Source organism: Danio rerio, chromosome 2 (assembly GCF_052040795.2).
Source record: "Danio rerio strain M-AB ecotype USA chromosome 2, GRCz13ab, whole genome shotgun sequence".
In the NCBI taxonomy this organism is placed as follows: domain Eukaryota; kingdom Metazoa; phylum Chordata; class Actinopteri; order Cypriniformes; family Danionidae; genus Danio; species Danio rerio.
In genome coordinates, this window is record NC_141022.1 from 16,386,047 (window position 1) to 16,399,280 (window position 13,234).

A 13,234-nucleotide genomic window follows, 5' to 3' on the forward strand; every position below is an offset into this window, starting at 1 on the left:
TTGTGTGGTTAAGCGTACAGGTTATTCAGGTTGCAGATCAAAAGATTGGGTTCATCTGTCTGACATAACTGACCCCTGCTGAAGGATGCGTTAGATACCTTGGCGTTTTGTCTCTCCGGCTTGTGTGGATCACAGTGGCATCAGCAATCGTACTCCAAGAAGCACCGTCCGTGTCAACTGGCATACGATCAATCTTGGTTAATTACCCTGTCATGGTTCCACACACGTGCCCGCCTGAGTGAGATTGGCCACCTCATTCTACAGGCCTAGTGCGGCACCGGAATCATCAGGCAAAACACAATTTTGAATCATGCCAGGCGGTCAGTGACTTTCTTGAGTGCTACGTATTGTGCTAAAAGCCTACGCTGTGTGAGTTCACAACCGAGTTACATTATAGGCAAGTGATCTGATAGCGACTGCAGTAGGAGTTGGGGAAAGTCTAGCCAGATAGCACGCTCTTGCGACCTTCATCTGATTGCCTTTCACTCACCACCAAGTGTAAATAGCAAGTAAAACCTAGTCTAAACCTAGCCCACTACAGGACTATAAAACGAACATTTTAGACATGCCCATATGTTTTGCTATTCTCTCTCTCTCTCTCTATCTCTCTCTCCCTCGTTTCTCATCCTTGTCTGTCTTTCAGTTTTATTTTTATTCATATTTACTGATATCCATATTAGTATTTTCTTTCATTTTTCTTTCCCTGTACACTCGTTCATCCGAGCGAGGTGCCTTTTTGTCTAACTTATCGTTAGTATTATTCATTTTTGTTTTTTTTTGGGGTTACTGTTATTTTTATTTACTTAATTATTTTTATTTACTTTGACCTGCTCAGAGACCACGCTATTGAGAACCACCAGGGTGATTTAAATAATTGATTGATAATTTGCACAGCCTGGCGCATGACTAAAAGCCTTGAGGCCAGTACGTAGATATCAACTGTTATCTAGCCACCCAAATTCGACATCCGAATTGTCCGGCCCCCAGTGGATCCTTAGAAGGACCAACGTCTAGCCGGCACATACCCCCTAGCTGACAACCCTGTCAGACTAATAATATAGCACAATGCTAACATCCACGCGATTTGGCCATGTGGGTCTCTCTCTCTCTCCCTTGTGATCTCTGTCTCACCCAACAGACCAGCATGTCAAGTGCGCCCAGCCCGCTGCTCACTGGGACCAACTGGAGGCCTGGTTAAGTGCTTAACCCACAACCTCCTGCCCAACGACGCCATGGAGCTGCAGCGGCCAAGCAGAGAACAGCTGGACGTCTGCATTAATCCGCTGAGGGCGAACGACCTAGCCCGGAGCCATGACAGCCAAGCCCAGACTCAACTCTCCAGGGCCCTGACACACCTCACCCTTGCACCGGCCAGACCTATAGGAAAGGGTCTCAACCAGCTGGAGCATCGAGCCCAGGACGCCTGCAAGACGACGAGGGAAAAGGACGCCGAACTTCTGGAGCAAATGGACGGACTACACGCGGCCCGATGGAGCTACAAGCGGACAACGCACACAAGGAGCGACGAGAGGAGAAAGCCAAAGATGAACTGAGTGTAAAGCTACAAGCTGAAACACTATTGTAAAGAGCAGAACTAAAGACAGTGAAGCTCGGGTCAAAGCCTCTAAAGTCAACGGCTGAGGGCCCGAGCAAAATTCCAACACGGAACCCAACAAAGAGACTTAAGCATGAACCTACCAGAGTTCACCCAGAACTGTCACATTTCTACAACCCATGTGACTATCCGAAAGGGGAAGTGCCGCACTCAGCCCAAAGACAAAGACTGGATAGACCAGCAGAGGGGGGTGAATCCAACTCATACCGCCCCGCCAGCCAGCATTCCAGCAACGCCCATCAGCAACACAGGGCCAGGACTCCCTCCAAAGGGGTCCCCCACGACAGACACCATCTGTCAGCCAAAGACTTTGAACCAGCTGGCCAGGGAAATGCCAACTTTCACCCCAAACCTTGCTGAAGGCGACGACACGCACTCCTAATTTTAAGACATTGACTTTTACACTTTTACACAGAGGCCAAGTGCCACTCTCTGTGACAAACTGTATCTGCTAAGAATTACTTCGAGCCGTGAGGCAAGAAGTTTCCTGAATCAACAGCGCCGTGCCATCAAAGCAGATTACGAGCCGATGCAAGAGCTCTTACTAGAGTGTTTTACCAGACCCCGTGTCAGAGTAAGGACTGATTGTCGCCATGGGTCTCAGAACAGCCAAGAGACCTCACAAGCATACTGCAGTCGACTACACCAACCCTACTTCGAGACAGGAAATAAGCCACGGATGGAGGAGGAGTTCACCTTCCAGATCCTCTCTCTCTCAAAAGCCTGCTTTCTGTGGTGAGTCCGCAAACGGGCAATCCCCTGCCCCCACGCCCTGACCACCCAACAGCGGCAGAGTTTAGCTCATAAAATCTGTTCAAAACAAAGATTGCTTTGAAAGACTATCAAACACCTACGAGCTACCCTGTCTCAGAATCTCATCCGGAGCTGACTTTAAAAGGCACGTTACTGTTTCCCAGCCGCAAGACTTCCAAACAGTGAGTTAAAGCCTTTCTCCGCCAGCAGAGGACAGCACCGCCAGGAAGGCGCATGTCCCAACACCAGACAGGATGCTCAGAGACACACTGGGACAAGCCACTTACCACAAGCAGCCCAAAAGGAGCCTAACAGCAACCAAGGAATGAACAACCTGCAGTAGCTAGGAGCTCAAGCAACCAGCATCCAGCTAGTTACACGCCAGAGAAAGCCAAAGGTGAAAACCTGACACCACAACGACACAGTGGCGTCATGAGCAGCAGAACTGCAAAAAGCTTGAAGGGGCCCTACAGGAAGTCAAGCCAGATTCCTTATGACTAGAGGGGGGTCCAAAACCATTTACCCCCCTGAACACCTGCTTTCTGCTCCATCCCCGCAGAGTACTGCGAGTCCAACACAAGCTAAAGACTGTGTATCTAACTGCAGCATCACGCTTCCCCCAAGAAGCAGCCAGTGCCACCATGCTTGCAACCACAGGCACCAGAAAACACTGGTCTGGTTGTCTGTTTACCTCCTGAGCCACAGCCCACCAACCAGCCACACCTGCGTACAAACAACTGCTCAGGCCCCTGCACTTCAACTCTTGGGGAACCTGACCAAAATGGTGTGGCAACAACGCGCTACTTGGCTGTGACCGTGGAGATGAAAGAAAGATGAAAAACGCGCGTCAGCACGGGAGCAGACCTCACAATAATGTCATCTCTCCTGTTTGAGTAACTCAAAGCAAGAGCTCAGAGACTAAAACGAACACTTAAATGCCAACCAGGCAGGCTGATGGTGCAAATCCTACAGCAAAACTGAGGTTCAACTCACATACATTGCTCCCATTCAAGTAACTACTGTCCCCATGACTGCAGTGCACCCCGTGTACCCGTCGCCAATGGGCACATACCTGCTGCTGAATGGTAAAAAAAAAAAAAAAAAATCTGCTGCATATGTGGGAACCTCTTTCGAACTTTGAACCCCTTTAAAATCTGGGCCCAAGTGCGAGAACTCTCTCACAGCCGTCAGGTCAACCCCAACAGACTGTCAGGTCACCGAGGTCGCGGGAAACTGCTGGAACCCGCGAGAACCCAAATTCAACAACATAGACGGGGTCAAGGTTGCTACTCTGCAGCCTTCAAACCAGCTAGCAACCCCAACGCTTGCTGCCCCAGGCCTCAAAGGGCTTAATGTTGAATAACCGGACTGTGAATGACACTGTACTTGCACTGTGAGCAGACAACCCAGCAGCCATCAGCCTCGCACGGTGCGACAATTCGCCTGAACACACCCCCAGACCTGTGTTCAACTAACAAGCATACACACTACTGTCCAAATGCTGAACTCTCACACATGACAACTGCCAACAGCATTTGCACATTGAACTTGAATCGGAACGGCGGATGGTTGACCCATCCCGTCCTAACTCTCACGGCCCCGCCGCCCGAGGTTTACATCAGAGCTAATAGCCTGATACAACTTCAGACATATATATAGACACCTTTAACGACCGGTGATAGGCACCCACACTTCTCTCAGCCAACAACGATGGCTGTCACCCTCAAGAAGCCCCACTCAGGCCAGACCATGCCAGAGGCCTGCTCTGTCATCCTCAAACAAGACTCTGTGGTGCCAGCCTATACAAACAGGTGCTCTATATGGCTCTCCATACGAAAGGCCGAACTCTAAACCATACATTGGGTTTTCTTCCAACCAACAACAGAAGGCATAAAACTGGGCCTCAACCTGGAAGCCATACCCTAAATTGAACTGTCCTCATAAACAGTATGTGTCTTGTGTAATAGCTGCATGGCAACTGACATAAAAATCCCCAAAGACTACCTACTGGGACGATTGGTCAGCTACGAGTTCAGAGACTTTGAACTCTAGGGCCAATTAGTGGCCTCACCCTACATGCAACGACACCAGAGGGGAGATTAGAAAACACAGACTATACTGTTCCATTCAAGCTCCTCACACTCACGTCTGTCTTACCAGTAAACAAATAACAGGTAGGCAGAAGTGAGCTCACTGAGGACTAACTTCTTGCCGTGTGCCCAGCCACTTGTCACCCCATCACTAACACGGATGAAGACAGGGCACTTTCCTCAACAGAACAGACATGCTGAGGCCACGCAGGATGATGTCAACCGACAAACGTCAGCACATCCTGTATGACTACAACGGTGCCCTCACTAAAGACTCTTTAGACTGCAAGTCCGACTGACCTTCACATGGAAATATCCAACTCCATGCTGGAAAAAGGACATCGGGCTATGCAACAAAACCTGATCGGCACCCATCTGGCCTGTCCTCAAGCCCAGGGTCAAAGGGTGCCCGACCATAGAAAGCTAGATCAGCAAATGCCATCGTCACGAAGCCCAATAACACCACTGGAACAGGAAGTGCCCAGAATTCAAGGACCAACCATCTCCTCAACGCTTGATGTGGTCCCCGACTTCTGGACGATACCTGTACATCCAAATGATCAGCATAAGCTAGCTTTCACCTTGAACAACAGACACTAAACGATCATGAGGTGCCCCGTCGGCTAGGCCAACTCACCAGCCGAAAGCAACACCCTCCTGAACAAAGCATATCCCGATGCTTATGTTAGAGGCAACCTCATCTAGTGACTGTGGCTAGCGCAAAGACTACCGCCTAGCAAGGTCTCCGAACTGAGCGGCTCCCTAAGTGGGTGCAACTATTCCAGACACGTCATTAAGAACTGTTCAAAGATTTCTCGACCTGTGACCACACTGTCAAAAAGGGCCGTCCTTCTGTTTGACGGAAGGGCAACAGCTGGCCACGACTGAATTGAGACAACGTCTGGGCATATGCAAGTAAGACACTCCTTGCGCCAGAAGGCAAATACTAAGACGGTGGGTGCCATTTCAACAACTATTCTCCAACTTCTTTGGAGCACAGAAGCCATCATAGACACCTGCCACCAACCTGTCATGTTACTGAACAGTCAGCACATCCGGGATGGCATAAAGGCTAACGCCAGTACGGCCATGCGGCCGATGGCCCCCCAGGGCCACTGTATTGACCCGCGTTACACCTTAAGCCACAAACCCACGCTGGACAACAGCCTAGCTGTTTACCAAGACTGTACAACTGACAGACTATTGGCAATACCGTAGAGCATGGACCCCAGCCACCTCTGCCCACCTGGCATTCAAGTACTCCAAGTACTGGGATGAGAATGCGTGCCAAGGTATGCCCACAACCTGTGTCGATGGATGCTCCCACAACCACCGCAGTATGCAGAAATGGCAGCCACCATTGTAACCCTTCAAAGCACAGCAGCCCATGACATCAGAGTGCACTTAGCTGCAGACTCCAACTTGCTAGACTCTGTTTCACGTTCCACCACCCAGGGTGGAAACAAAAGGCTTCAGAACTGCCCACCACAAGCCCGTGAAACATCAACACTTTTTCTTTTTCCCAAGTAGGCAACCACAACACTGACAACCACATCATGGTCGTCTACAGAAAAAAGATAAGAACAATTCAAACTTTCAGGCACTGACAAGGACCTGAATGACTGGACCGATGCCCTTACCAAGAAGGTGCATCACACGGTGGACCATGGTCACCACCCAACCAAAACCAGAGATCTGGTAGCTGTAACCGGCAGCCAACAACCCTGCCTAACAGAACACAGTTGCCACATCCAATCTCACCAGCCCGACAAATGTCGACAAACGACATTGCGATCACGTAGGCGTCTGACTCCTCATGTCAGACCAGTTTTATTTTTACTTTTACTTTGTCTCTTGTTTTGCTTGTTTTCCGCCACTCACCCCACCTACCACCCGATCCTTCTGTCTGACCTCAGCTTCAACACAGATGTCACTCAACACCTCCTACATCTTAAAAAACAGGTGCGTGTGAATCCTTTTTGGGTTGTCCCTGAAGACCCCACGACACCACAGTTCGTGCTGCATCAGAGCCAGAGGGGGGTAATGCTAATGTACTGACCCTGCACACAGCAAAACATGCCCAGGGCGCTGATTCACCTAGCACCACAGCAACAGAGAAACCATCCTCTCATGATCAGACACCCAGATGGATCGGGCGGGATACTTCCATGGGCTCACAAGGAGCAACAATTTTTTTTTTGTGTGTGTGTTTTTCTCTCCTTCGCTTTCTCTTCCCCTTGAACTCATATGCCAGTACACCAAATGGGTAGAGTGTCTCTCAGCACCGACGACACAGCCCAGACCATGGCATATCTTCTGATGATGTAAACAACTTGAACAGAGGCACCCACCCTGCACTACCAACATCACACAGGAAGGGCAAAGACTCCTGGTTGTATACGCTCAGCTGCATAGCAGCCAACCCTCAAACCTACGTATCACAACCAGAGTAACAAACACTGGGCCACAAGCCAGGAAAAGGGGAAGAGACCCTGCAACCGGTGTCACAGTGGAATGCCCAGCCAAGCACAGTCTTCACAGACACCACCTACTCTCTCCCCTGTTCCCTCTCTCTCTCTCTCTCTCTCTCTCTCTCTCTCTCTCTCTCTTCCTTTCCTACAAAGGATACAGCCACGATCCTGTACCTCAGTCTCACCAGAAGACCACTGCAACCTCACAACTATACTCCTCTATCACTCATCTCTGGAAAACTGCAGAACAACTACCACTCCGTGCCTCCCGACAACAGGGAAGCACACATTAACAAGGGCCTCGCCATTCAATAAGATGCAAGCACCAGTGAACAAGTGCACCGCCGTACTCCCACGAGCCTTTCAGCAGAAAGATGGGAAAGGAAAGGAACGCCAAGGAGCTGCACCCACGTTGATTGAAATGAAACTCCGTCCAGCTGACTCAGGAACGGACATCGAGGGGCCCTCACTTCCTGCCCAACCAACAAGTTAAGTGAGATCCCAACCAACCGGGTTTTCTCCGAACCACGTTGTTTGGGAAGAGGGGGACTGTAACATATTGTAACCAGCATTCTGGAGATAAACATTCCATTTAAAGGGTCACGAAACACCAAAACACATTTTTTGAGCTGTTGACAGTCGTATATGTGTCCCACACTGCTAAAAACACTATTAGGACACCTATATTTCACTAAAAAGTGTAAATTGGTTGTTTTTGCGTTATTTCAAGCAAATTCGTACTTCCTGTTTGAAACGAATTTTTGAAGCTGCGTCACGGTCATGACATAATAGTGTGTATTCCAGCGTGCAGACTGGGCGTCTGTGCCAGAGTGTGTCTTATTACGTCTTACAGTGCGTTGCATTAATGCATGAGTAAGGCTTGGGTCAAACCAATCAGCGCACTCTATTGTGCAACTTCATTAATATTCATTACTATCACCGTGTTTTCAGGACAGAGACGCCACGTTGTGTTGGCAAAACAAGCGTGAAGTGTTGCTTTTATAGTTTGCTGCAGTTAAGTTTCGTTTTCATTTTCTCTCTGTGAGAGCTCAGACTCACGTGTGGATTACAGTGTACGCGACGCGCGACAACAATTACGTGTCTAAGGAGGATTATTGTTTACCTGAGAGCTGTTCTCATCTGCAAATGCTGGGATCTGGAATCGTTTGTAGTATTCTCTTCATAAAGACGCGGCTCTATTTGCTGGTGATTGTCCTGTCTCTACAGATTTGGTAAGTGAGCGACCAGTGCTCTTTGTTTATTCAGTTTGTTCGTATCTAACAAACTATTGCACAGAGTGTAAACACGTTAGCACCACAACCAAACTTTAACCTCGTGTAGGGTTTTTACCGCATTTAGTGACCGGAATAACACGCGCGGCTTTCTGACACTACCTGTCGTGTGCATCTAAGTTTCTGGGAAATGCGGAGGGTTTTTTTCTCTCATTCGCCGTGCGGTATAAAACATTGCATGAAAAATACACGCTTACAGCAGCTCCTCGAATCAAATATCTCGTGTGTCGCGAGGGGCATGAATGAATTCCCTGAATGAAAGAGCCAAACTGCAGTTAAAGTCCACCATTTAATAATTTGGCTAATAATTCGACTACAGATGTCCATGTAGGTTAAACACCATCACATTCTCCTGTATGTATGTGTGTGTGTGTGTGTGTGTGTATTTTGACTCTGAAACTCGCGCGTGCCCAAATCGACACTCCCACACCCTCCCACTTTAGTTCCTCCGACACTCCCCCCTAAACAGAGCTGGACACGCCCACTTTTCTGACTTTTTCCAAAGAAGAGGTGTGAAAACACCCTGCTGAAACGAGGGGGTTTCATGGCCCTTTAACATTCCAGAAAACAATCTGGGTGAATCGCCAGGACAATAAAATCACTTGGCGACGAAAAGTCTGGCTTAGTAATCCGTGGTGACATGTTAACAAGTCTGGGAGACTTCACAGAACCACTCTCTGCCTACTTCAAAAGAACATGACAGATAAGATAAGAAAGAAAATGAACTCATCAAATCCAGAACCAGCACAAAACCAATGTGTTATGTTTTGTAAACTTTGTATCTCATTTCTGACTTTTCTTACCTGTGTAACATCTCTTATAACCTGTATGCATGTTCCATTTAGGCCTTTGTAAAGCATAAATATTGTAAGGATATGAAAAATTATGTTGATGTACTTTCAACCCCCCCATGTTTGGTACCGATGGGTTTCTGCTGACATTTTACAACACATGATGCATAGATCGAGACCATAACTCGCATTGCTTTATTCTTTAAAGCCCTGTATTAAATGCCTGTCCGCATGCTTTAGGCGGACGCTCAAATTTGCATACGAGCAGCCCAGAGACAAAGGAAGGTTCGCGCGCAAACTTTCCCCTGAAATCATTGGTTAGAATGCTGTACGGGTTGTCACGTGACCCGCAGGTATAAGCACACTTCCCCCCAAACATCTGGGCAGAAAGAGAACGTCCCAAAAAGGAACATCATTGACGGTGGCCCTCGGGCCACACGTGGCTTTCTAAGCCGCATGGACTTTTTCCCGCCACGCTTTCTTTATTTTTCCGGCAAAGTAAATTCAGTTTAAAGTTTGCGATCGTGTTCGTCCGAACTGCATTACAAACTCCACGCATCAAAGGACATCAAGAGTAGTTTCATCACGACGGAAGAGAGACGCATAAGAGAGACCGCCAGACATGAAAAACCAGGTGATTTTAGTTATGCGATTAAGCTATGCCCCTTTTATCAAAAAGGTGTTTTTTATAACCTTGGTGGTCCGTAATGGTGCGTGTGGAACTGAAAGTTTTGTCACTCTTTTATCTGAAATCTATATTTTCTAGCTTTACTATTTCTATTTGCTGTTACACGTTCTATAGACCCGATATTTCACGTGGTTTACCTTTGTTTTGTGTTTAATGTATGTTTGTGCGTTTGTTTGTTCGTTACGTCTGACTAGTCAATAAATTCCATTATAATCAAATGAATTGTATTGTTTGCCTTACGAGAAAATGTCACTGAAATACAGATTCCCCTGCCTTGCTATTATAAGTTGTTTAAACTTTTGAATGATTAATCTACTTCACAAGAAGTAGCAATTAAATTCCCTTTTTCTAAATGAATAGATTACCGTGTCCGCTAGGAAGAGCGGCGGCTCTGCTTGTGTTTGTTTGGTCAAATTAACAATAAATTGATCCGGAATATTAATGATTAATAATAATTCGTTATTGTTGATAATTAATATTCATAATCTGGGAATCCGCTCCGTCGCGCGAGCATGATCATTTACAATCATATGTTTGTTTGACCAAACTGACTGAAGCTTAAGCCGGAATATTAATAATTAAGAATAAACCGTTATTGTTGATTATTAATATTCATAAAATGAGCTAATTTCATGTTACAATTGATTATTTCAAACTCGCAAACACAGCCTCATGATCACGTCTGCAACTAGCTGGCAACACGTAAGTCTGTTCATTCACAAACTATGTGTGAAGTGAAAGTCTATCTTTGTGTATTATTGTGTGAACTGTTTAATACATCTGCATAGTTGTCCAAATTAATGTACTGAGTGATTTATAACGGACGCATGCCCATACAGGATCCTAGCAAAGCTCAATGTTGTTTCTGTCATAGACTGTAAAATAAACTTGCATTTGAGTTTCAGGCGGTCTTTGGTGGAGCTGTTTACTGTTCATGTCAGCGATCTCTTAATAATATCCAGCTGCAAACTCAGCCACCATCAGATCGAAGCGTTTCAACAGATTTAGGGTGTTTACTGTATTTTACATTTGTTTGTGTATTTTTGAATAGTAGATATTTAAATGTTAGATACTCAGTCAGTTCAGCTTAAAGCAAAAGCTGATTCTTTGCAATCTCCCTCTTGACTTGTGGTTTTCTTTGAATCTATGTATGTTTGAAGAAAAAATTATAATATAGACCATATAATCATATATAGATTATATAATAATAATAGCAATTATATATTTGTCAGAAAAAAATTCTTTGAATAAATAGCTTATAAGTAGAGATCAGTATATAAGTAGATCAATTTACTGTAGTATAATGTAATATTTAACCATGTTAAACCACTTTTAAGGGAAAACAGATATTAATGTTATATTAACAGCATTTTGGCTAATATAGAACTAGATCCTCTAAATACTTTTGGATTAATACTTTTTTTTTTTGACTTTACGTATCAAACTTTTACCAGTAGCAACAGATAACTTCTGGCATCATGTCATGAGGCTAATTTTTTTTGTCAGCAGTGTGCTTTTTATATAATGTGTATTATATCTCTGAATGAGTGCAGTTCAGTACCTCCAGTAGGCAGAGATCTGCTCAGAACACAGGTGGAGAGAGTAGTGGACTGACACCAGAGTTCGGTCTCAACCGCGAACACTACCATTAATAGCAATAAAAAAAACATTCATCAATATAATCCTCAATTTACACAATTATTTGCTAAATCAGACGTGTATGTATTATTAAACTTCTGATATAATTCACCGTCAACCACAACTAACAAAGCACCAATTCAACTTTCCAAAGATGATTGATTTACCTTCAGAGTTATGTGCTTCAAATTTGGTCTCAAATGGTGGGCCAAAGAATGCTGTTGAGGTTTCTCTATTACATCAACCAGAAAAAAAAGAACAAAATTAAAACATTTAGGCAGTGAAGTTGTTGTATTGTTATATAATGTAAAATGATGACACACTAACCTGGTTGGGTCCGAACTAGGCCCTATGGTTGTAGTGGGTGTTGGAGTAGATCGTCTTGGTCTGGCTATCTCTTCACCTGAAAAACACAAAGAAGACTATTCAGTAAAAAGTGATTATTATGATCTATGCGCTAGAGTGATATCGCAATACATAAAATGTCAGTCTTTTACAATAAACACTCACTTGACAGGTTCCGTTTCACTGGGCACTGTGACGAAGGTCACGAAAGAAGAAATAGAAAAAACAAATACATTTAAAAAAAAATGCTAAATTACATTAATATTAACATGATGACACAATGGAAAAGAAAATCTTTTGCTTTAATGTTTACAAATGTACTGTTTTTCTATAGCACATACAAAAAATAGGTTTTCTTTCATTTCTATTCAAAGGTTTAGGTTCAGTAAGATTTTTTATAATGTTTTTGTCTCGTTTGCTTAAGACTAAAATACAGTAAACCAGTGTTATTGTGAAACAATTTACTAACAATTCATTAACTGTTTCCCACTGTAATATATTTAGAAAATTGTGCCAAAGCTGAATTTTCAGCCTCATTACTGCCTTCAGTGTTACTTGACATCATTTTAAAATATTAATTGTTTGTACAAAAAACATTCTTTCTTACAAAATGTCTTTAAATGTAACTTTTGCTTTATTTATTATTGCTGAATAAAATGTTTAAATCCTTCTAAATTAATAATAATAATGAGCAAACTAATAAAAAAACTAACTAATGAATTATTTCTCACTGACCCAAAACCTTTGATAGTCCAGGCAATAGGTGGGCAACATGACTAAAAAAACAAAAAAACAAAAAAGTACATTCCGACTAAATGAACCACAACCAAAAACAGAGATATACTCAGATTTGTGACCACCCATACAAACATTCTACCACTGCAACACATATTGTCATACTGCCCAGCCTTACACCAAATCATGAAAGAGTTGGCACGACGGCATTGATTTTCAGTAGTTCTTCATTAGCCTCCCTGACACAACTGATGAGTGACAAATGTCTTCAGCTAATGGAAAACAGAGTCCACATGCCAAATTCCAGCTGACATTCACATCCAACATGCTGAAGGTGCAGATGATATCAAGAATCTAATGATTTGTTTAGATTGATCCATGAGCATATAAGTAATCTGTTAGTACAGGCTAGTACAGCAGTAACACAACAACAGAATGAAAGATTCAGTGAAACACTTTTAACTGGAGTATTTCAGTAAGAACTATACTTACTGGACTTCGCCTCTGAGATCAGCAAAAAAGGAGAAAGAATAGACCTAGTCAGAGAACGGAGCACTATTAACAACAACAACAACAACAAAAATACATTCAGAAGGGGAAAATCTGTCTGTGCTAGATCTTTCATCATCCAGTGCACTCAAAAACAATGTAATTAACAATGCACAAAACATTTGTGACTTTACTTCACTGGAGATCTGAATACCAGAGCGTATGCAAACATCCATATTATTCTGATCTGATGCTTTCATTGAACACACAATATTCAACTAAACTGTACTTGTAAACATCTTGTTCTGCCTGCATACACTATGTTTT

At 44.3% G+C, this 13,234-nt stretch overlaps 1 protein-coding gene across 4 annotated transcripts in view; it reads right to left on the reverse strand.

The window, feature by feature from the left end:
• The window catches only part of sgip1b (SH3GL interacting endocytic adaptor 1b), a 150,132-nt gene that overhangs the window by 99,844 nt on the left and 37,054 nt on the right, over positions 1–13,234 (reverse strand). For 3 of the 4 annotated variants that reach the window (XM_087240568.1, XM_087240569.1, XM_087240567.1), the window contains 5 exons: positions 12,911–12,922; positions 11,849–11,873; positions 11,666–11,741; positions 11,506–11,570; positions 11,262–11,342 (listed from right to left, as the gene is read on the reverse strand). In XM_087240568.1, the coding sequence (XP_087096694.1) occupies positions 11,262–11,342; positions 11,506–11,570; positions 11,666–11,741; positions 11,849–11,873; positions 12,911–12,922 (259 nt within the window). The remainder of the gene's footprint in view (positions 1–11,261; positions 11,343–11,505; positions 11,571–11,665; positions 11,742–11,848; positions 11,874–12,910; positions 12,923–13,234) is intronic. The other variant, XM_087240570.1, reaches the window with a different exon arrangement.